Below are 24,797 nucleotides of genomic sequence, written 5' to 3'. Positions count from 1 at the left end.
TTAATAATAACTATCTTTTGATAACAGATATTTCTCCCACGTACTGCAAGCTCGGGAAGTCAACCAAATGTGATCCAGACTTCTGCAGATAAAGCTTTACAACTATCTTTAAAGGTTACCCCCTCAGAAAGCACCTTGGTTATTATCGCCTCGGTTAATCATGGCGTGCATCTGGACTTGTACCATGGATTAAAATTAATGTTAACAGCACAAACAGTAACACAAGGCAATCTAGGTATGAGTGACTTGTTATCAGATAAAACATTTTTAGTTTCAAAGTAGAATATATGTATATGCCTACACTTCCATGCTGTGTCTACGGAGAATAACGAGATTTTTGTGAAACTCACCTGTAAAATCTCTTTCTCGCGTGGTTCATTGGGGGACACAGAAGACCATGGGTATAGCTGCTGCCACTAGGAGGCGACACTAAGCAAAAAAAGTGTTAGCTCCTCTCAGCTATACCCCTCCTGCAGACACTGAGCTAATCAGTTTTAGCTCAGTGTCCGTAGGAGGCAGACATTTTTTCTGCAGGTCTGCCAAAGTTTTTTTCCTTTTTGTTTTATTTTTCAGGTTCGGGCTGCAGGTGGGATCTCACCACCTGTTTTTCCCACACTTGAAGCGGTAGACCAGCGGGTCCTCAAGCCTGCTGCTCGTTCCTCACCTCTGGAAGACAAAGATGAACAGTGGATCTCAAATCCGCTGTTACCCGCCAGCTACAGTGTCACCTTGGCTACTACTTCTGGAAGTCCCCCCTGTTACCGGTGTAGCTGTCCTCCCCAAGAGGCAGCACACTGAGGAAGGTGACACTGCTGGAATCAGGGTAGGCAGAAACTGTCTGGGTAAGTATATTACCTACCTCCCCTGCTGGCCCCCCTGTGCCTGAGACCCCCTTCTTCTGTTTTCTCTAAGCGAAGACAGGAATATATGTTGTATCTGGTGATTCACCACCTCCGGTCCCCGACCCCATCCACGCCCTGCGAGCCAGTCCCTGCGGTCGTATGTGTTCTTGGGCGGCCGCTGCTTTTCTACTCGTGGCATCGGTACGCCCGCTCGCGGCCTCCTTGTTTCCCAGTGCACTCCGCTCCCTCCCAACATCGCCACCCCAATCGGAAGTCCTTCCGGTCGGCCCCGCCTGTACTTAAGGCCCCGGCTCTGCGGCCTACTAGGCCTCATCTACCAGCGTGTTTCGGGACCTGTATCTTCAGAGCGTAAAAAATTTGCGCCCATGCCTTTTCCCCACCAGCTGCCCAATAAGCCACACCCCTGCCTTCTGCTTAACCCCTTCCTTGCCTCAGTACTACTGTGCCGAGGAAAGTGCTTTCTGGGCTTTCTGCTGAGGCTTACAGTGCTGGTCATTAGTACAGACAGATGTGGGTTCAGTTCCCCTAGCTCTGTTTTGTTAGAATTTAGCTGTATTAAAAAAAAAAAATATATATATATATATATATATATATATATATAGCGAACAAAGAAATCGGACTGCACTCCAGTTGAATCTTCAGTGAAAAAAGGTTTATTCACCCATAGGTGGCACAAGCGACGTTTCGGCTCGCATATGAGCTTGAGAAAGGCTCATATGCGAGCCGAAACGTCGCTTGTGCCACCTATGGGTGAATAAACCTTTTTTCACTGAAGATTCAACTGGAGTGCAGTCCGATTTCTTTGTTCCGTATTAGTGGGTAAGCACCAGTTACTATACTCGGACAGTGCACCCTCTACATTTGTTTTTTGGCCTGGTGGTGCTGCTGGTAAATTTTCTTCCATATATATATATATATATATATATAATTAACCCTTAGAGCTATCTGGTCCTTCTGGACCTAGTTCCCACGCCATTCTGAAGGCAGAATTCACTTACCCTACCGCTGGATACATATGTCCTATAGCATAAGTGGAAACCTGGCACTACCGCTGGATACCGCACTCCCTGTAGCTTACCCTCCTTCTATAGGTGGAGTAGTTACACTACCACCGAATTCCGTGAGTCCTGTCACATTCCCTTCCCTCCTTAGGCAGAATATGTGCACTCACCACTGGACCCTGTACATTCTGTAGCATACCCGCCTGTAGTGCTATCCTCCTTCCTAGGCGGTGTACTTGCTCTAACACGGGATACTGTACAGCCCATTGCATTATCCTTCTTCCATAGGCAGTGTAATAGCACTACCACTGGATACTGTACAGCCTGTGCCATTACCCTCTTTCCGTAGGAGGAGTAATTGCACCCCCACTGGGTTCTTTACGGCCTGTAGCATTGCCCTTCTCCCTTAGACGGCGTAATTGCACTTCCACTGGGTACTGTACGGCCTTAGCACTATATCCTCTTTCCATGGGTAGAGTAATCTACTATCAGGGGAGAGTTTACATCCTGTTGGTTCCTATACATCCGGTAGCATTGCCCTCTTTCAATGGGCGGAATATTTATACCACCACTCAATACTGTACATCCGGTAGCGTTACCCTCCTTCCAGAGGCGGCGTAGTTGCACTACCACTGGATGCTATGCTTGTGGTAGCATTACCCTCATTCTGTAGTGGGAGTATTTGCACTTACTCTGGGTACTGTACATTCTGTAGCATTACCCTCCTTCTATAGTGTAATTGCACTACCACTGGATCCTGTACAGACTATCGCATTACCCTTCTTCCTTAGACGGCGTAATTGCATTTCCACCGGATACTATACGTCCTGTTGCATTGCTTCCTATGCAGGCGGAGTGATTGCACTAATGCTGGATATCATCTGTCCTGTCGGTTTATACCACTTTGTCTGCCCTATAGGCTGATTTTAATTAGTGTGAGTATATAGTCTGGCCTGCTCCCCCTCACTCACTGTAGCCATTTGGCACCAGGAGTGAAATAGTTTGTGGACTCTCACTGCAGTCTTTGGTGGCCATTTGGCCCCGGGAGTGTTGTGGAATGGGCCGGCATGCATGTTGGTACCTGTACTCATTGGATACAGTGGAGGCCATTTTGGCACCCAAAATGACAGTTATTGAAGCAGACCCAGCATGCATGTGGAACCTACACTCCCTGAAGTGTTTGGTAGCCGTCATGGCACTTAACAGGTAGAATTTAGTGTTAGGAACCTGTCTAACAGAGATCGCCTTGACGTGCGGCAGACGGGCTCAAATAATTTTGTACAAAACGATTTGCCAAGTATCTCTCACTTATAGTGTAGCACTTGTAATTATTATGCAATTTTGTACTTTATATTGCAGTGAGTTGTCGCATTGCATTTTTTTGTCTTTTAGTGTTGACCCCTTATATAGGTGGTTTAGTTGCACCGCAGTCGCATACTGTAGATCCTGTAGCCAGTGGCGACTCTAGGAACAATATATGGGGGGGGGGGGGGGGGGCATATAAGATACCACAGTCAAAATAGGGGGAGGGGGGGGGGGCACTAATAATTTTCACCACTTAATCATACTACTGAAAAAAACTAAATAAGTATATATAAATAAGATTACAAAATACGAGAGTATTGCGGTCTGCAGGGATAGCTCTTTATTATACTATCCTAATACTTAAAAGACAAGCTTTCAAGAGTTTTCCTTTCTTCCTCGGTTTTGCTTCAGACCTGAGAAAGAGAGAGAGACTCTCGAAGAGTGCGACAGTCAGGGGTGCGTGTAACGCAGAGTGCGGCGGTCAGGGGTGCGTGTAACGCAGAGTGCGGCGGTCAGGGGTGCGTGTAACGCAGAGTGCGGCGGTCAGGGGTGCGTGTAACGCAGAGTGCGGCGGTCAGGGGTGCGTGTAACGCAGAGTGCGGCGGTCAGGGGTGCGTGTAACGCAGAGTGCGGCGGTCAGGGGTGCGTGTAACGCAGAGTGCGGCGGTCAGGGGTGTGTGTAACTTAGGTTGCGCTGGTCAGGGGTGCCTTTAACGCAGCGGGCACTGGTCAGGTGACGCAGGGTCCGCTAGTCAGGGATGCCTGTAACGCACGAGGGCGCTGGTCAGGGGTCCCTGTAACGCAGGCTCCGCTAGTCAGGGATGCCTGTAACGCAGGGTCCGCTAGTCAGGGATGCCTGTAACGCACAGGGGCGCTGGTCAGAGGTGCATGTAACGCAGGGTCCGCTATTCAGGGATGCATGTAACGCAGGGGGCACTGGTCAGGGGTGCATGTTACGCAGGGGGCACTGGTCAGGGGTGCATCGCAGATTGAAAAGGTACTTATAGTTCTGATGTGCTTTTTCCCCGCTCCGCCTTCCTCTAGGCGTGGTGGCAGGGGGAGGGGCGCACAATGTTTCCTGATGTTAAATCCCCAAGCCGCATTCTTTTCTGCCTCTGCAGGCCCTGCTAGGCTAAAATACACAGGCAGCTAATGGCAGTACTGCCCTCTCCCTCCCAGCCAGTAGCAGCTGAGGTGGACGGGGGGGAAGATTCACTTGGCTGCCGAGGAGCCCATAGTCAAGCGGGTGGGCAGTACTTTCAGTTTGGCAAAACTGACAGATCGCCGCTGTACTAGCGGTGGCGGCAGCCAGCGTTTTAAAGGGGAATCAGCAGGCGGGGTGGAGGGGGCAAAGAATAGCCAATTGCCCTCCCATGCCCCCTGTAGCGACTCCTATGCCCGTAGCATTATCCTCCTTTTATAGAGTAATTGCACTGGATCCGCATTACTCTCCTTCCTTAGTTAGAGTATTGCACTTCCACCGGATACCATATGTCCTGTTGCATTAACCCCTCCGCAGGCGGAGTAATTACTTAATCATCTGTCCTGTCGGCTTTCCCCCTTCTATTGGGGGATTAGTTGCACCACAATTGCATGCTATAGATCCTGTAGCATTACCCTCCCCCCATTGACGGAGTAGTTGTACAACCAGTAGTGCTTGCACTACCAGTGGACCCTGTACATCTTTTCGGTTCCCCTCTTTCCGTCAACGGAGTAATTCCACTACCACTGGAAACTGTTGCCATTCAGGACTCCAGCGATGCTGGGTGACAATACTTGTAGGTGCTATATTGGTTTTTAGCCAGACTTTCCAGAAACCAATATAACACACACAAATTGCACAAATGTATTAACTACACAGATGATGGCAACTCAAGGACTTACATTTAAAGAGGACCTATCCCCTCTCCTGACATGCCTGTTTTAATATCTCAATACATTCCACGTGCAATAACGATTCTGGAGCATCTATTCTTATGGCTCTATGTTGTGCCATTCCTTTATTATTCTTACTAGAAGTTATGAATGAATTGCTAGCAGTCTGCAGCAAGGGTACCGAGGGGAGGTAACAAGTTGGAGGTGTGTCCCTGCACAGTCTCTCTCTATCCAATAGGTGCTGCCATTTTCAGACTGTGCAGGGACACCCCCCAACTGGTTACCACCCCCCTGTACCCTTACTGCAGACTGCTGGCAATGCATTCATAACTAGTAGAAATAATAAAGAAACAACACAACATTGAGCCATAAGAAAAGATGCTTTAGAATTGCTATTACGTGGGGAATGCATGAAGCTTTTAAAATGGGCATGTCAGGAGCGGTGAGAGGTCCTCTATAAGGATGGATTCACACACAGAACCAAGAAGCATTTTTTGAACCATATTTATTGCTGGTTTTATGTTTTTTTTTTTTTTTTTAATGCTGTTGTGGTCAGATGTCACTTTAAAGTCTGTGGCAAATTATTGAAGAGCCTACATAAACAGCATTTTTAGGCCCCATGCACACGGCCGTGTTTCACAGCCGTGTGCGGGCCGTGGAACCGCGGCCTGGATCCCTCCTGAGAGCAGGAGCGCACGGCGTCACTGGTTGCTATGACGCCGTGCGCTCCCTGCTGCCGCCGCAATACAGTGATACACTGGTATGATCTATACCAGTGTATTACTGTACTGTGCCGGCAGCAGGGAGCGCACGGCGTCATAGCAACCAGTGACGCCGTGCGCTCCTGCTCTCAGGAGGGATCCAGGCCGCGGTTCCACTGCCCGCACACGGCTGTGAAACACGGCCGTGTGCATGGGGCCTTATTTTCAGTATTTTGGGGGTTTGGGGTCTTTTTTATTTATATTTTTTTTCAGGCTTTAGTATGCTCTGGGTATGTTGTTTTTCCTTATACTTCCCCATATGCTTCTTTACTGGGCTTCAAAAATGCCAATGAAAAAGGGAATGTTTTAAATGTTACAAAATAAAAATCCCACCAAGAACGCTTGATCTGACATGGAGTGCACAGAGACACGACTTTGTCCTCTGTCCCATCTGATCTGACATGGAGTGCACAGAGACACGACTTTGTCCTCTGTCCCATCTGATCTGACATGGAGTGCACAGAGACACGACTTTGTCCTCTGTCCCATCTGATTTGACATGGAGTGCACAGAGACACGACTTTGTCCTCTGTCCTATCTGATTTGACATGGAGTGCACAGAGACTCGACTTTGTCTTCTGTCCCATCTGATCTGACATGAATGCACAGAGACACTGCATGCATGGCAGGACAGTTACTGAGGTGGCCATCCATTACCTCACCAGTATCATGCATATGACCTATTAATTAGAATAGGACACCTGCATGATACTTGCTGGGCAGCAAGCCCTTGCCTTACTAAATATCCCTCTTGACATGTAGCAGCGTCTCCATGCCTAATTTCAAGTCGGTCAAGCGAAGAGGCACTGAGGATTTCTTTAAAAAATAAATAAAAAGATGTAAGATGCAATACCACACTGATCCCCGAGCACTCCCATTCCATTGGTCACTGCTTCCTGGTCCCATCTGAATATACAATATATGCTAGCTAATGTCCACAGTGATGACCTCCATCAGCCAGTGATTGGCTAAGCAGGTGTTTGCTTCATGTCGAGAAAGGATAAGGAAACATAAACCAACAAGGACCTCGCAAGCATTGGAGCAGGAGTGAGGTGAGCATGGCTTCTTTTATTTTTTTTACATTTAACATTTAACCCACTCTGAGCCCCTTTTTCACATATTTCCCTGCTGGATAATCCATTTAATTGTGCAAAACAAATAGAAATGACAACATTGTTTGTATACCTGTGATAGAAACATATGACAAATGACTTTGTCTCTAGATTCCTACACATGGATTTTGACACCGGATATGATCTCGGACCCAACAGCTCTTCAGGTATTTTTGGTGTCCCCATCAAATACCTCTAGCCTACCGACTCTGCAACTCCAAGCCTCTGCGTTCGCAATACAATGTGCATACTGGAATCCAAATCTTCAGAAGTGGAGCCCTGATGGCTGCAAGGTAACTACCAGCATGCACAGTATGAATACAGCAACATAGCCGAAAATTGCAGAAAGCAAGACAGAAAATTAAAACAAAATATAAAATAAAATGTTTAGGAGGAAATAAAAAAAATTATGTTCACACTTGTCTTTTGAATGATGGTATATGGGCCATAGACGCTTGTAACTGGCATACCATGATGGCTAATGTAATGCCAGGCCACAATTGTCTGTCCTTAGAAATTAATTAGTAATACTCGTTAACTGTTAGGAGTCTACCTAGACTGAATTAGAAGCAATTTGTAGTAGGATTTAATCTCTGCATCTCTCTTCTGTACAGGTTGGACCTCAGTCTACCTTAACGAATGTGCAGTGCCTGTGTAATCACTTGTCGGTCTTCGGTTCATCATTCCTGGTTTTACCAGTGCAGATCGATGTCACTCGTACGGCAGAGTATTTCTCTAAGATCTCGGAGAATCCAGTCATTGTTGTCTTAGTGGCATGCTTTTACTTCTGCTACATCCTCACTGTTTTGTGGGCAAGACGCATGGATCTAAGAGACCAGATGCAGGTGATTTAAACATTATATATTCTGGAAATCTCCACATATTATTCGGGGCATATAATTCTTTCATAACATGTCTCCGAATATCTCAGAGATGCTATTAAATTTTGCTTTGCAGCTAAAAATTATTTTGATATTCCTAATGAATAGATCTGTGGAACATACAGTATATTCATCTATGATATTACTGCCACAATGTATGCAGAGATATATTATATACACAGTGGTCCAGATTTACTAATTTTATAGATTGTGTAAGCCTAGTCAAGCTTTTTAGGTTTATCACCGAGACTTGATTATATATCTGGTGCAGGGATAAACACTTTTCCCTGACTTTTATACTAACTATTGTTTGGCTTACTTTGAGGCAGATTTTTAAATCAGAATTGTGGCTCCATTTTGGAGCAAATGGTGCATCTTAACCCCTTCCCAACCTCTGCTGTACATGTAATAAATGCTGGTCTAGACAGCCTGTCTAAGGTCACTCCATTTTTAGGATTGGTAAATCTGCCCCAGTGTGTAGTGCAACTGTGGGTTTCCATGCTTTCCAGAAGGTGAAGTGAAAATACCTGGGGTAAATAGTGACTGAAATGTAAGGCAGCTCAGATCTGCTGTATAAGTCATTCTGGCACCGCAGGCTACTGTGGAGCCTAGTATCTTTTAGAAAACATGGCGCACCGCCCTCGGCACGCACCATGTTCTCATCAGCCGGCACAGTGGAAAAGGAGGTAGTCACTCCGTCCCTACTGTGATGTGGCCACCACTGCCACTAATGAAATGATTAAGGGGAGGGGGCTGTGAAGCTGCCGCTGGCCACCAATAAATATAATGCTGAATATAATACTGAGGAGGGGGGCCTGTGGCCAGTGCGCCACTAATGAACATAATTAACCCCTAAATACAAATGTACACGGCGGGTGCATGAGGCCGGCACTTCGATCCCGCTGAACCCCGTCAATTAACCCCACAAGTGCTGCACCTGAGGGGTTAATTGACTGGTTCGCCGTTCTCTGTCATTGAGGCCGGGGGTCAGCTGCCACGTACATTTGTATTTATGGCTTAATTATATTCATTGGTGGTGCAGTGGTCAACAGGCCACCCCCCCAGTATCATAATCATTGGTGGTGCAGTGCCCCCCCCCCTTCCCAGTATTATATTAATGGGTGGTGCAGTGGCCACAGGGCTCACCACCCTCCTAAGTATTATATTCATTGGTGGTGCAGTGGACAAAGGGCCCCCACCCTAATTATTTTAATTGGTGACAGCTTCTGAACGCAGCCCCAGCAGTGAAATCATGGGGCTCCAATCGGTTACCATGGCAGCCAGGACGCTACTGAAGCCTTCCATGGCTGCCATAGTAAGCTCCCTGCTGCTGTGTGCCCAAAGCCCAGAGCAACAGGGACTGTGTAATATCCTAATTACCCTAATAGAGCTCGAGTTTAAAAAAAACAAAACACAAAAATATAAAAGTTTTAAACATATTAGGTATCGCCGCTTCCCAAAAAGTCAGAACTATTAAAATATAAAAAAATATCCCATATGCGGTGAACGGTTTTACAGGGCAAAAAAAAAAAAACGCTATTCGCCATTTTGGGGTCACCTTATCCCCCCCCCCCAAAATAGGATAGGACTGTTCTATTATGGGCTGGATGTTCCATAAAATGCGCAATACACAGCTTTTTTGGGTATTTTATTTTTCTTTTGCGTAGTATCGAATGGTAATTGATACCACGCAATACTTTTTTATGGTATCAAAATCAAATTAAAATATTGGTATCGTGGCAACCCTAGGCTACAGCCACACAATCACTTTATTCCAAAAATTAGGAGTGGACCATACAATAAGAAAAAGTATTAAGGACAGATACTACTTGTTTTGGCTTAAAAAACTGCATTAAAAAACCTGAACGTGTAGCGAGGAGCAGATTGGACATAGACTTTACAGGGAAATTTCCTGGTGGGCTGATGCCTAGAGGGCCACCCGAACCTCCTCATGGCCACCAGCCAGGTACATAATGATCTGATGCTTTCAGCCCAAGGCCTATAATGTCCCCCCATATGCCCGGGTCCCCCCAGTACTTAATTTACTCTCCGTCGCTTCTGATGCGGGCACGGGCGCCACTGCATCTCACTGTTGCGCGGATGAAAACATCCGGTGTGGGGAAGGGGGAGCATATAGCAGGCAGCAACGGGTACCAGCCTCCCTAGCACCACCCGCGATTCTAGGAAGGCTCGTCTCCGTCATGGCCTGCCATTAGAACAAAAACAAGAATGTTTGCTTCCTATATTGGTAGCCTAGTGTGTATTGTGCTGTAAAGTCTTATTCACTGAGTCAGTGTTTGGTCAGTGATTGTTAGCCCCCATACAGTAGAAATGTCCCCATAATGCCCATCTTGTATCCCCATACAATAGTAATGCCCCCTCTGTGCCCGTAGTAGTAATAATAGTGATGTCCCCTACTTTCACTCCCTCTGTAATCACAATTGGTGTACCAGTGATTGTTTGCCAAAGCCAGGAGTGTAGCCTGCATGGAACTATGACATAATGCAAAGATTTGCAGCTGGTCCTGCGCTTGATTCACAGTCACTGATGGAAATCACTGACCAAACACTGACCTGCGAATTAGACCTAACAGTTTCGTAATGACCTTAGTCATTATGTCTAATATCTTTCTTTTTCATTTCTTTAACCCCAGAATCGAGTGATTGTTCCTCGGGATAGTGATCCTTGTGGATTATACCGTTATCTTGTTACTGTATGCACAGGCCACAGGACGGGGGCAGGGACCAGCGCCAAGGTAAGAATTTTAATATCTCTTTATTAACACAAAAATAAACCATGTTGTGACCTGACATTGACACTTTCTTCTTTGTATGCAGGTGTGGCTGTCACTTTGTGGTACAGAAAGTGAGTTTGGCCCCATCCTGCTCTCAGGCACCAGACGTCAGGTGTTCAGAAGCGGTAATGCTGATGCCTTTATCCTTTCTGTGCCATTTCCTTTGGGTGAATTGAAAAGCATCACGCTCCGTCATGATGGCACAGGCTGTCAGAAAAGTTGGTAAGATGACAGCCTAAGTTTATAGTTAGAAAAATAGGCCTGTCCATAGATCATATCTGGTCCTGCACGACACGACTACTGTACAACAGCAGAATACATAGGAAACCCCACCGGCCGTTGGAGCCAATGGTTAGATAGTTTTAAAGGCAAGTCTGAGATATGGGTACAAGGTGTAGATTTATTTATATTCTAGTGTTCGTGGGGTCTGGTGGATGGAAAAAAGTGTATAAAAGTAGTCCCTTTTAATAAATGAAAAATGAAAATTGGAGGAGTATTGAAGTGATAAATAATCACCACTGGATGAGAGGTGATGGATGTCCTGGAAAAAATTGTCCTAGGAAAACTGGTGAATAATAAAATGTATAGGATACCTAAATAAAGAGTAAAATGTCCAGATATAAATCTAGATAAAAAAACTTTGGAAAAAAATGTTCATAAAGTCTTCTTTTTCCTCAAAAATTTTCCACATTTTTTTCCAACGTTTTTTATCTAGTTTTATACACTTTTTTTTTCCATCCACCAGACCCCACGAACACTAGAATATAAATAAATCTATACCTTGTACCCAAATAAGAGTGTGCCTGCTTATCCTTTATCCTTTTGTAATTTTATGTCTCTGACTGGGTGAGTCAGATCAAGCAGCTTTGCACCTCTACCATTTACCTGAGCAGTAGAGCTGTCTATTCCACTTCTTTACTTTAAGTCTGAGATATGACAGACTTGCATCGGTTGATCGCCATGAGTGAGCAGAGTTTTATTCACATGCGCCCACTGCATCCATCTTAAAGGGGTTGTCCACCCCTTTTTATTGGATAGGTTATCCCTTAGAAAAGTTTTTCAACCTCTTTAAAGTTAATGCAGATGATCAGCAATACCACCTGTGGACAGGTGTCACTGCATGTCTGGACGAAAGCAGCCGTTATCTAATTCTGTACAACTACTGTCACATAATAAAGTCTTTATTTCTTATTTCTCAAACTTTTACTTCATGTCATAACTTTTATGTCATAGGTACGTTGCTCAGGTTACTGTTCAGGATGTCCAGCTCAAAATGTCCTGGCATTTTCTGTGTAACACTTGGCTCTCCCAGCCACCCAAAGGAGACTCTCTGAGCAAGACCTTCAAAGTTGCCAATGACCAAGAGTTACGGAGTTTTAGGTAATCCTCAGTAACGGAAGATTTGAAACCTCACTTTCATAGTTAAATTAGTAACCTTGTCAAAAAGTTTTGCACCCAGATTTTGCTTATTTGTTGACTCTGTTCATCCCTCCACATTAGACTATTAGTGGGTATGGTTGTCATCTCCACAAAGGCTCCATTTCTTCCATGTCAGTACAGAGTGCTACATGAGCAACAAATACTCTATTAAAGTATTTTAGTAAATGCCAGCAGTCTGCCCCACTAAGCTAAAGATTCATTCATACCTGCGCTTTGTCGCCCCTGTCCTCCACACTGCCTCCAGTGTTTCCATGTTTCTGGTCCCCGCAGTGTTTACACCTGGCACAGCAATGGCTATGGTCACCTGCTCTGCTGCAGCCAATGACTGGCTTCACCAGTGACATGGCCACAGCAGTCACGTCACCGTTGAAGCTGCAGCAGGGCTGCAGCAGGGCATGTGACCATATCCATGCTGTGCCAGGTGTAAAAACTGCAAAGACCAGAACATAGAGGCAGTGTGGCGAATCGGAGCAGAGGGGAGCCAGTAAGTATGAATCCTTAGCTTAATGGGGCAGGCTGCTGGCGCTTAGTAAAAGGTCACTATTATGAGAGAACCCTTTTAATGTTCTTACACAGTTTACATTAGGGGCCACATCTGAGAGAGAGGGATTGTCCAAGGTGGCCAACACCTTTGAAATTGTATTATAAAGGTTATAATTCAGTGCAGTTTGTTGTTTCTCTCCCACCAGGGTGCCATCTTGAATTCAGAAAATTATTTAGGATTTTTTTTAGGCTACTTTCACATCTGCCACAGTGCGATCCGGCCGCCTGTTCAGGCAGAGAATGCCAGGAATCGCCTGGACACAAACCACAGTGTGCAGCGGTTTCTGTCCGTTGACTCTCGGCATATTTGCCAGATTGCGGCTGGATCACCACAGGACCCCATAGTTAATGGTGTCAGCAGACATTGTGGTTGCATAGTTCCATATCCGGAGAATTCCGGCAGGCTGTTCTCTGCCAGAACAGCCTGCCGGAATCCATGCCACAGGTGTGAAACTAGCCTTGGTGTATACATTCATAGCTATTTCTTTTCTGTCTTGCAAGGAATATTTTCTTGAAAAAAACTTTAAGGGGCCTGCGCGATGAACACATCTGGATTTCTATCCTCAATCATCCAGCCCGTAGTGTATTTACACGTGTCCAGAGAGTGTCCTGTTGTATGTGTCTTCTCATGTGTACAGTTGTCATTAACCTCATGTTCTGGGAGTTACCTCAAGCTACTTATCCAGTGCTCATTAGTGTTGGTGAGTAGTTATCTTTTCGCAATCTCCAATTGTATTTATGGAATGCTACTTCCCATCTTGCTCCTTAATATTTATTTTTCAGGCGGTTTTGACCTGACATGGAAGGACATTATGATAGCCTTTGAAAGTGCAATTCTCATGTTTCCTGTCAATCTACTCATCATTTACATCTTTCGAAACACTCAGCCCAGGGAAATTAAAAGCACAAAGACCAAAGCTAAAAAAGACAAACTAATTCCCAATGCCAAGAAGAGTCCATCCTGCCAGCTAAGTTTCTATACTGTTCTGGAGGTGAGAACTGAGATGATTCTTGCTTCTGGGGGTGGTTAGTAACTTTTTCTTTTAACCGTCAGGCCACAATGTAGTGAGTATGCTGCAGATTTGCTCTATTTTAACTTTTGCATTCATTACATTTTCTTTATTTTGATTGCATATTTTTCCTCATCCTGCTTATTATATTTAGGACCTGTCGGGAGTAGTGCAGACTCTGAGTCAGACTTCCCGGAATAAGTTAGAAGTGAACCTGGATGAAGAAACAAATAAAAATTTCACTGCTCTACTGCAGATCATCTCACATCTTTTACAAAAACAGCTAACGCCTGGACGTAAGTGCAATACCTCCTTTACTAACTTTTTTAGCCACGCCACATCTGCAGTGAAAAATTAACAATGCTAGTTTGGATGTGACCATAGATTCCACCACCTTTTCCAAAGCAGAATAGAGCATGCTGCAAATTTGAAAATCAGCAAAAGGACCTAAATCTGTGAAGCAATTTTCTCGCCCAGTTTCCTTGGGGGACACAGAAGACCTTGGGTATAGCTCATCTCCCTAGGAGGCGTGACACTAAGTAAGAACTGTTAAGCCCCTCCTCCACAGCTATACCCTCAGCCTGGAGAGAGAGACTGTCAGTTTTAGCTTAGTGTCCAAGGAGGCAAGACACTCCCTGCTCTGCAGGGCTGTTTTCTCCTTGTTTTAATTTTTGATTTTTACTTTTTTCTTTTCTTTTTGTTCCAGAACATCAGGGACAACAGAGACGCACTAGACCTCTCTGTTTCTCCCGGGGTCGAGCTGCGCCAGTGCCGGTCTTCCGCACTGCTGCCTCCCCCACAGAAGGCAAGGTGGATCAGGGCAGCCCAGCTCCCCTACATCCCGCCAGCACAAGGGTCGCCCGCACGCCAAGTCCCTCTTCCAGCGTCCTGCCACTACGGTGCCAGTAGCTGAAGGGGCGACCCTGCTGGAACGGACCGAGGGTGAAGACGGCTGTGGTGAGAGATTGGCTTCTCCAGCCCTACGTCCCCCCCACCCCGGTCTCCTGCGTGCCTGACCCCCATACTGATAGGGCCTCTGGACCATTTTGTCCCTGCTAGCCCTAGGCTGGCCCCTGGCTGCCACAGGGCGACATTCTGCTCCCTCTCCTCCCCTCCATAGGACGTTGGCACCCTTCTCCCTGACAAGAAGAATGCCTGGGGAGCTGCAGAGGTTCGCACCTAGCTGCCCCTGACGTAGGGGTTATGCAGGCTTCCCACCCTCACAGACCCGGTCTCAGGGTCCCCCTCCCTCTTACCGGCCACTGCTTCAGGGCCAGAGGGCCCGCGCCTTGCTGCCCCTGACCCATCACGGGCACCGGTCCAAGGGCAAGGTGGTTGTGGCTGCCGGCCATATGGAGCGCTGTTCTAGGCCAAGGGCCCGCTCCAGGGGTGAAATGGCTGCCGGGTCGTCGCTTCCGACAGCGGGTGGGCACCGCGGCCTACAAATGAGCGCTATGCCTCAACAGCCCCCGGCCGACCGTCGGAACATTCCGGTCGGCCGGGCGCCGCAAAATGTTGTTCCCCTCCTGGGCGACACTTCGCGGCCGCGATCCCACCCTATCCGGGTCCCCAGCTCTTCCGGCCCGCGGGGTGGGCACCCGCGGCCGGTATGTGCCGCTCCGTAGGCCCGGCCGGTACTTTAAATACTGTGCGGCCCCGGTCACCCGGGCGCCGCTAAAAATTTAGACCCCGGCTTCACGGCCTGCTAGGCCGCAAAATTCGGGCCTCTGTTGGAGGGGGCTGGAACTTCTCCGGGCGCGAATCTTCCCGCCTGGAGGTTCCCCCGCCCCCAGAGGATCGCAGTGCCGCCCCCAGGCCGGATCCCTGTTAACCCCTTGGGTACAGGCCGGCTTCCGATGGGCCTGTGTGGCTTTCTGCCTCAGTGAGGATGTGTTATAATAAATAAATAAATAAAAAAAAAAAAAAAAAAAAGAAATAAATTTAATTATTTATTAATATGACTTGTGGTCTGCGCAGGACACTGCAGCCTCATCTCAGAGTGCTGCCTGTATACATGCCCCCCTTCCATAGGTGGCATGGTGTCGCGCTCCCCGGCTGCGGCGCTACCAGGGTCATTTCCCCTTCTAGGCGTTTTTTTTTTTTTTTGCCCTCTCCGCGCTACGGCGCTGGTCAGTGCATGCGGCCCTTTCTGTAGGGTGCCTGCCATGTGCAGGACCCCCCTCCTGGGCGGGATACTGCACTCTCCTTAACTGCGGGTTGGCCTTGTGCATGATCGCCCTTTCATTGGCGGCCTACTGCAGTTTCTCCGGATACGGTGCTGGCCATGTGCACGACCGCCTTCCATAGGTGGAACACGGCAATTCGTTGCCGGCCATGTGCGTGACCCCTTCCATAGGCGGAACGCTACACTCTCACTGGATTCGTTGCCGATCATGTGCATGACCCCCTTCTTAGGCGGAATATTGCACTCTCACCGGATACGGTGCTGGCCATGTGCACGACCCCCTTCCTTAGGCGGAACGCCGCACTGTCTCTGGATTCGCTGCCTGCCATAGGCATGACTCCCTTCTGTGGACGGCATTCGGCACTCACTGGATTCACTGCCAGCCATGTGCATGACCACCTTCCATAGGCGGTATGATGCACTCTCATTGGATTCACTGCCAGCCTTGGGCATGCCTCCTTCCCTGGTGGCGGCATACATACACTCCCTCGGTCGGTGGTTGTTCTCTCGCCGGTACGTTGTTGGCCAGGTGCATGAACGCTATGCATGGCGGGGTGCTTGCACTCTCTCTGGATCCGCTGCCGGCCATATGCATGACCCCTCTTCCGTGGGCGGTGTACGCACTCTCACTGGATTCGCTGCCGGCCATGGGCATGCCTCCTTTAGGTGACATACGCACATTTTCACCGGCTGCTCGCACTCTCCCTGAATGCGATGCTGGCCATGTGCATGACCCCCCCCCCCCCACCCTTCGTGTTCTGGGCGGCATACTACACTCTCACCGGATACATTGCTGGCCTTGAGCATGGCCTTCTAACATGGGTGGAACGCTTGTGTTCCCATTGGATGCGGTGCTGGCCTTGTGCGTGACCACCCCTCATTCCATGGGCGGAATTTTGCACGCTCACAGGATTCAAGGCTGTCCTTGTATGTGCTGTGCTGGACTTGCTCATGTTCCCCCTTCATTGGTGGAGTAGTTGCACTCTCACGAAATTTCGGTGTTGGTTGAATTGTTGCACACTCACTTAATCACTTAATGCTAGGATAGCCCTGTGCATGACCCCCCTTTCACTAGGTGGACCTCCTGCGTTCCTGCTGGATACTGTGTGGCCATGTGCATGGCGCCCTTCTGGGCGAAGTAGGGTATGCCCTACTTCTCTGACGTAGTTACGACCTTGGGCATCACCCCCTTTTTGGGGCGGGCCCTTGCACTCTTGCTGACTGCAGTTTGCCAGGTACATGTCCCCCCCTTTCGGGGAGGTCAGTTTGCGTTCTATCGCATACCATACTAGTCTTGTGCATAACTCCTTTTCAGTTGCACTTCTGTAGATGCTGTGGGACTCTGTGGCTGGCCTTCTTCGCTGAGTGATATTTTTGCAGTGAGCGGACGTTCTTGTGCGTTGTTTGGGCCGTGTATGCCTTCTCGTCCCGTAGGTGGGTTAGCCTTCTCACTGCTTACGGGGCTACTCGTACGTATGCCTCCTTTCCCCCTGCGACATACTTTTTCTCTTGGGAGACAGTGTTTGCAGCAAGCCTTGCACTATTCTCTAAGGAGATCATTCTGTCCACCTGTGTGAGCCTAAGGTGTTGTCCGATAAGCAACAGATGAATACCTTATATTTAAGTAGACGGGCTCTGCTGCTCGCTACTGCACCGAGCTGGGTGGTACTCACTCATTTCGTTGGCCCTTCCGCCCGGGGAGTGTTCGTGGTTCCTAGATACGTACCCATTCGTCCTCCCGCGGCATTGTTTCCCTGCCCTAGTGGTCACATGGTCGAGAGTGCTGTCTGCAGCGCCCTTCGCATTTTATGTTGGCTCTGGCAGGACTACGGTCCCCTCGCCTAGTACCTTTTCCTCCTCTTCGGGTGCAGTGTGGTATGATTCTTTCCGGTTGGCGCCCTCGGTGCTTCAGTCTGATCTGCTACCAGGTTCGGGCTGCTCTTCTTGGGAAGGTCACCCAACTTCTCTTGGGTGCTCGCCTACCCAGGTCCGGAGGACCTCCGCCTTGAGTTCTTCAGGGTATTCAAGGCGGTGGACCGGGCGTCTCAGTGTAGCGGTGTGCTGCTTTTGAGCTGTTCTATGGCTTCTCTGTTGCCCACTCCTATGCCGGCCTCTGCCTCGACCGCCTTTTCTCGCCGGTTCTGTTTGGCTCCCACTCGGTACAGATCACTCCGATGTGGCTTCTGTTCCGGCCGCGCTTCAGAGGCTGTTCCTTCACTGCCCTTCCCTCGGGGGAGATTGTGGTTGTTCATGTGGATGGTACTGGTGTTCCCTTTGAGTCCCCCTTGTCCACACTGGTTGTACTAGCTGTGTACCTAGTTACCGGGTCTACGGCGTTCTGTCCTCCCGCTGGGTGCAGATTGCGTTTTTGTTTTTTTTTGTTTTCAATTCTAGGCAATGTTTCTGCTATGGACTTACCTTCTCGGTAGCTTGGGAGGACTGCCATTTGCCAAGATTGTCTTCAGATCTCCCACACCGGGACTGTAGTCCGTCTTCCTGTGGTGACTGCATCGGCTTGGGTTTTAGCCTATCTTGTCCTGGCATCTGGCGGTTGCTGGACGGACCCTTCGGTTCCTGTCCGTTTGTCCTTCTGCTCCCCCACTCAGGGTGGATCCGGGACAACTTTGCTCGGGGGCCGGCGGGACCAGTTCTACCGACCGTTCTACCCGTGTTACTGGTCTGCGCCTGATCATTGGGTTTTCACCCTCTTGCCCAGGCGACTCTAGTGGGCTCGCTAGTGTTCGCTCCTGGCCGTGTTTCGTCCAGGATCTGTTGGAGGACTTAGGTTTTTACCTGGGGTTCTGTGGGAAGCTGGGCGTTCCCCCACTCTTCCTTTCTCTCTCCGTGGTTCTGTTTTTCTCCAGTCCGGCCTGGAACTGGGACTGGGACTCTGTCGCTTGAAGTGTCAGGTGTCAGCGCTGCCCTTCTTCTTTCAGCGTTCCCCGGCCCTCTGGGCCTGTCTGGACCTTCTTCCGTGGAGCGGCTCTTGGGTTCCTTTGTGCTGCCCTCCGGTACCGCCCTGGGAACTACATACTGGGCTCTTGGCGCTCCAATCTTTCACTTGGAGCCGTTACAGAGGTTCTCTCTACTCCTTCTGTCCTGTACGGTTGTGTTTCTGTAGCCATCGTGTCTCTGGCGGGTGCCTGAGTGGCGGCCCTTCTTGTTCCGAGCCTTCTGTCTTTCCCCAGGACAGGGCTGTTCTCCATTCCGTCTCTTCCTTCCTTCTGAAGGTGGTGTTTGTCTTTCATTTCGTCGAGGCAGTCGTCCTCCCCTTCCCACCCCCGGAAACGGACACTTCACCGGTTTGGACGTTGTTTGGGCCTTGCAGTTTTTTACTTGGAGATCTCCGACTCTTGTCTACGTTCGGCCTCTTGTGTTCCAGGAGGTCCGCGCGAAGGGTTGACGGCATCCAGGGTGGCTTTCCTCCACTTTCTCAGAGTGGCTATTGCTGTGGTTGCCGCACCAAGGGCAGGGTTCTGCTTTTGGTGTCACCGTTCATTTCACCAGAGCTGTCGGTTCCTCCTGGGTCAGAGGCATTAGGCTTCGGCCATGCATTTGTGCAAGGCGGTCACTTCTTCCTTGCACACCTTACCAGGTTCTATAGGGTGCGTACTCGGGCTTCAGCGTCTGCTGCCTTGGGCCGCCTGGTCTGCAGGCGGCGGTTTCTTGATGCCTTCGGGTGCTTCGCCTTGGTGCTGTGGTCCCTCCCCTCTTGGACTGCTATTGAACGTCCCAAGGTCTTCTGTGTCCCCCAAGGAAACTGGGCGAGAAAACGAGATTTTTGTATAACTTACCAGTAAAATCTCTTTCTCGCTCTTTCCTTGGGGGACACAGCACCCACCCATTCTTTGTTCTTCTCTGCACGGTTTCCGGGTTTGTTTTACCCGTTGGGTAGTTGGCTTGTTGGTTCCGCTTTTGGACTTTGCCTTGTTTTCACTACTTGGACACGCAACTGACAGTCTCTCTCTCCAGGCTGAGGGTATAGCTGTGGAGGAGGGGCTTAACAGTTCTTACTTAGTGTCACGCCTCCTAGGGAGATGAGCTATACCCAAGGTCTTCTGTGTCCCCCAAGGAAAGAGCGAGAAAGAGATTTTACTGGTAAGTTATACAAAAATCTCGTTTTTTATGTAATTTTTATTTTATTTTATTGAAGATGGCCTTTTGAAGAAGCTGACACAGAGCTTCTTGAAGGCATTTAGTTGGAAAACATAAATTCCACTTCAGGGTTTATATTCAAATGCAGCAGATTTGTTGCAGACATTTCTGCCAGTGAGAGTCTTTTTTATTTATCTGAATGGGGTTGTTTTGGAAGCAAGCACATGTATTTCTGCAAACTAAACGGGCATTCTCACAAATTTCAACAGCAAATATGCCTTGTGTGAACTCGACCTAAAGATTCACTACCTTCCCTTTTTAATGTCTCCTATGGTTGCTCTCCAGGACTGTCATCTTCGGTACCCTTGGCGCAGCTTTCTAGTGATGAATTACATGCCTTGTTTTGTGCACATTATGTGTCCCGAAAGCTTAAGAAGGTATCTCAAGATGTTCAGCAGATGGGAAGCCAGCAGGTCCCAGACCAGCAGCAGCATGAGGAGTTCATCGCGCAGTTACATGCTCTGCTGCATGTAATAGACAAATCTGTTCCTCCTTTGCCTGCACAACGGTAAGACACCAGGCTTCTAACAGACAGTCTAAAGTTCTGTGGTTGTTTGACTTTATACTGTGTGTTGAATTGCTGTACTATAATATCCACGCAGGTCTCAACAAAAGCAGCAAGTGAAAAAGAAGCGACTGCCTTGGTGGTTCCTGTTCATTGGGTGGAGCCTACTGGTCTCCATCAGTGTTGTTTCTACCTACTTCGCCATGATGTACGGGTTTCTCTATGGAAAGAACAGTTCTATCCGGTGGATTATTTCAATGGCTTTATCTCTTTTCCAAAGCATCTTTATTCTGCAGCCACTTAAGGTATGCAAATACATTTCAACTAATGTCAAACCTCAGCCAGTCAGACACCCAGTGATCTGATATTAATGACAGGTCATCAATATTAACTCACAGAAAACCCCTTTAAATTATTTCTCTGAGATTTCTCTGAAGTCCCTGTCATAGATGACTGTCTCCCTCCTTTGACTCTCCACCCCCATTACCCATTAAAAAAACATTTGCTTACTTTCTGCCAGACGTGGCGTCGCCATCTTTTACATACATAATCGACAGTTTATCTATAACAAGGTCTTAAAAAGCAAAGTTGCAATTTAAAGGGGTTGTCCCATTGAGACAACTTGATAAGTGTCTGATCATAGGGAGTACGACCAATGAGGCCCCTTCCAATTACGAGAAGGAGTGCCCGTATTCCCCTCTTTAAAAGCAGAGGCAAACTTGCATATGTGTCTGCTGTTCCATTCAATTCTATGGAACTTTCATAGAGTACAAGCACTCGGCTATCTCTGGGAGCCCCATGGAGCTGAATGTTGTGGCTGCACGCATGCGTGACGACTGCTCCATTCAAACAGGGGAGCACGGGGCCTTTCAAAGCCCCTTTTGCATGTAGCAGAAATTTTCCAAGCATATTTGGGCATGCAAAGTAGATTTTGAAGTTGGTTTGGAGATTTTAAATGGATTGTTTACATATAAGTACAGTGGGAAATCTAAACTCGGTAATGTATTGTTGTGGATTTTGCTGTAGATTACCCATGGAATCACAGCCGTGAATTTCCACACCAATGAGTTTGTTTTCCTTTTTTAAGTACCACAAAAAAATCCACAGCAACTGCACCATTTCTGCACCAAACTCTGCATGATTCAGTGTGCAGATTTCACTACTACGTTTTTAAATTTGCTAGTGCCTCCTTTTGAACGGCGCAGCAGGCATGCATGTGTGCTGCTACTCTATTCAGCTCTTTGTTGCTGCCAGAGATAGCCCAGCGCTTGTACTCTGCTATCTCCTTCAGTGCCATCAAGTTGAATGGAGTGGTAGGCACCCATACAAGTGTGTCGCTGCATTCAAATGGGGAGGGGGGGGGGGGGGACGCAACTGGTATGGACCCTCACTGATCAGACAAGCCCTTTAAAGTATTTTGTATGTGATTTCCAGGTTGTTGGATTTGCAGTTTTTTTTGCTCTGATCTTAAAGAAGGTAGAAGATGAGGAAGAAATTCTGGAAACAGAACTGGAGATATCAGGTTAGTTTCGTCTATTTTCTTTCTTGATACGTCATAGATTCCTGTTTTTTATTTTGGCATGTGTTAGGACATGTTTTTACATTTTCCCTTAAAATTGTAATAACAGCATGAATATGGATGTGTTATTTGCCATTTACTTTGTTCTTTGTCACATATCTGTAGGTTATTTACTATTTGTTTTATTCCAATCCCAGAAGCGTCTATACACATGTAATAATTAATGCTATACATTGCAGATGAGTGTCAGAAAAGTGATGAGACGGCAATGTGATGGATTTCCTGGATTCTGTCTCTCTGCATTTTCTCTTGGTCCATGTACTGGATGTACCCGAATCTACATTCATTTTGATGGGACAAATACATTCTGCAGCGTCTTATACAGATTATGTTTATATTTTTCATGGTGCATTTTATATATATATATATAATATATATTACAGTCCTAAGTAAAACGCATACATACGTATACCGGTATATACTGTGTGTGTGTGTGTATATATATATATATATATATACACACATACATATATAGTCAAATTATGGTTATGCCTATAGAAAACATCAATTGACGCATAAAAAATTTGTATGTTTATGTATTTGTTTTCCCATATTATTTTTTGCAACAAGACCAATTACAAATTTTGTTACTGCCTCTTAAACACGTTATTCAATTAAGTATTGTCCCAATTTTCTTTACAAATAGAATATTAATTAACGTTTCTCACCAAAATAAAAAATATATATATAAACTCGCCAGCAGATGTAAGTTATTGACTTTCCTCCTGTAATATAGTATTCAGCCAGTTATTGCATGCTTTTTCCCAGGGAGCATTGCCTACACCAGTTGGATCTCCTCAAGGAGAGCCACTACCTTTCAAGGATTCAAAGAGCACCAAGAAGCCATGCACTGCCTTCCAGCATTGCACAATACATAAGATGGTGTATCACTTTTGCCTGGAGTAAACTATAACTCTATTACAAACCTTAACCCTTCCTTTCCATCCCCATCCATGTCACACTAACATTCATCTTGGAAGTTGAGATATGGAGAGATCTGGTGTCCTTACTTTTAGATAATTGTTAGCTTTTTAAAAAGGATCATTGGTGATGTTCTTTACCCCACTAACCATAAAGCAGTGGTCAGTGAATCAGAAATATATTTCATTTTATCCCATAGGTTTGCTTTTAATTCTGTCTGGCGTTTGTAAGTTCTCCGATAGTTTACATGGAGTTATATTCAGGTTTCCTGTAGGCCTGGAATTCATTAGTCCCCAGTTTGTACATATTTAAGTCTGAGCTTTGTTTTTTTCCTGTAATGATCCCTGCCATTTATCTACAGTACAATAAAAGCCATTTTTAGTTAACACAATGGTGTAAGCGTGCTCAGGATACACAAGTACATCATATGTGTATAGAGCATCCACCTGTTTAAGCAGGGTGTGCCGCATTCTATTCAGTCTCATGTTACGTCCATTTGGGAGAGGGTGGGCAATATGTGTGCACCTGTATCATTTGCTGACTGAAAGTACAACAACAGCAATTGAATCCTGGTTCTGTGCATGAATGTCAAGAGCTATGTGGACTTTGTGCAGCTTGATCCTTCTCCTTTTGCCTGAGCAGCATGTTAGCGATGCCGTTTGCCCCGGTTCTCAGAAGCATGTGGGAGAAAATTGCATTCAGCTTGTTAATCAAGAGTTGACTTATGATGGAGCTAGGTCTTGGTGCCAGAAACAAGACGGACAATTGGCCCAGATTGGAAACCAGAAGACACTGGAGGAAATATTATTTATAATTAAGGATGAGGGATCTTACTGGATTGAAGTTGTGCCACCGATAATGGACCGGTTGGGTCAAGGTAACCAAAACCGAGGCAGCAAGAACGACCAAGGTAAGCTTGCAGAAAGATATATTATATAGTAATGTATAGGGTAACATCTGCAGCAAAATCCATGACATATCTGCATGGCTTATGCACACTGTATACTGCCATAAAGTCCTGCCATACTCTGTTACTCAGGATAGGTCATCAATATCAATGATAAACTATACATGTCTATGCCAGTGACAATTGATCTGTGGGGGTGCTGGCTGTCGGATCTGTCTGAGTTACTAATCCCAGTGATGTAATGGTTGCCTAACTAAACCATTATATACCATACTTTTTTCAGTTAGGTTGTGAGTTTTTGCTCACTGAATTAAAACGTCAGCTGCACAGGTTTTTTATGAAACTACCATTTGAAAAAACTATTTTTGTATGTAGCTCATAGATATATTATTGGGTGTAGAAAATACTTCTAATCCTTCTTGCCTAACCTGTTGTGTGAGACAGGACCCGCACAAGATCAAGACCAACAAAAAGAGAATGGAGGAGATCAGACCGAAGATGAACAGCAAGACCAAAATGAGGACCAACGCAAACAAAATGATGAAGATGAAGAAGAAGACGAAAATAAAGACCAACTCGAAGAAAATGATGAAGACCAACTCGAAGAAAATGATGAAGACCAACTCGAAGAAAATGATGAAGACCAACTCGAAGAAAATGATGATCAGGAAGACCAAAATGAAGATCAACTCAAAGAAAAGGATGAAGACCAAGAAGAGGGCCAAACTGAAGAGCAGCACAGAGAAAATTACAATGATCAAGAAGGCCAAAATGAAGACCAACACAAAGGAAATTATAAAGATCAAGAAGAATACCAAAATGAAGACCATACCGAAGAAAATGACAAAGACCAAGAAGATCAAAGCGATGAACAACACAAAGACAGAGACTACAAGAAGTACAACAGATATCATGGTAAGTGCATAATGATCATCTTAGATGGATTGAGAACCAACAAAT

At 46.8% G+C, this 24,797-nt stretch overlaps 2 protein-coding genes across 2 annotated transcripts in view; both read left to right on the top strand.

Annotated features, from left to right (window-relative positions):
- Positions 1 to 11,976, top strand: part of LOC122920119 (polycystic kidney disease protein 1-like 2) — a 35,032-nt gene extending 23,056 nt beyond the window's left edge. The window contains exons 10-15 of the mRNA XM_044269329.1: positions 28 to 235; positions 7,029 to 7,210; positions 7,532 to 7,762; positions 10,452 to 10,553; positions 10,636 to 10,814; positions 11,826 to 11,976. Coding sequence (XP_044125264.1) covers positions 28 to 235; positions 7,029 to 7,210; positions 7,532 to 7,762; positions 10,452 to 10,553; positions 10,636 to 10,814; positions 11,826 to 11,976 — 1,053 coding nt within the window. The remainder of the gene's footprint in view (positions 1 to 27; positions 236 to 7,028; positions 7,211 to 7,531; positions 7,763 to 10,451; positions 10,554 to 10,635; positions 10,815 to 11,825) is intronic.
- Positions 11,977 to 13,130: 1,154 nt separating this feature from the next.
- Positions 13,131 to 22,347, top strand: LOC122921077 (polycystic kidney disease protein 1-like 2). The gene is made up of 7 exons (XM_044270973.1): positions 13,131 to 13,276; positions 13,359 to 13,567; positions 13,740 to 13,881; positions 20,211 to 20,433; positions 20,528 to 20,735; positions 21,865 to 21,952; positions 22,189 to 22,347. Exons 1-7 carry the CDS (start codon positions 13,192 to 13,194, stop codon positions 22,221 to 22,223), a joined length of 990 nt encoding a protein of 329 aa, XP_044126908.1. The 5' UTR covers positions 13,131 to 13,191; the 3' UTR covers positions 22,224 to 22,347.
- The last annotated feature ends 2,450 nt before the right edge of the window (positions 22,348 to 24,797 follow it).

This window comes from Bufo gargarizans, chromosome 10, assembly GCF_014858855.1.
Source record: "Bufo gargarizans isolate SCDJY-AF-19 chromosome 10, ASM1485885v1, whole genome shotgun sequence".
Classification (NCBI taxonomy): domain Eukaryota; kingdom Metazoa; phylum Chordata; class Amphibia; order Anura; family Bufonidae; genus Bufo; species Bufo gargarizans.
Note: the sequence above shows the minus strand (reverse complement) of the source record. Positions and strands in the feature narration are given on the sequence as shown.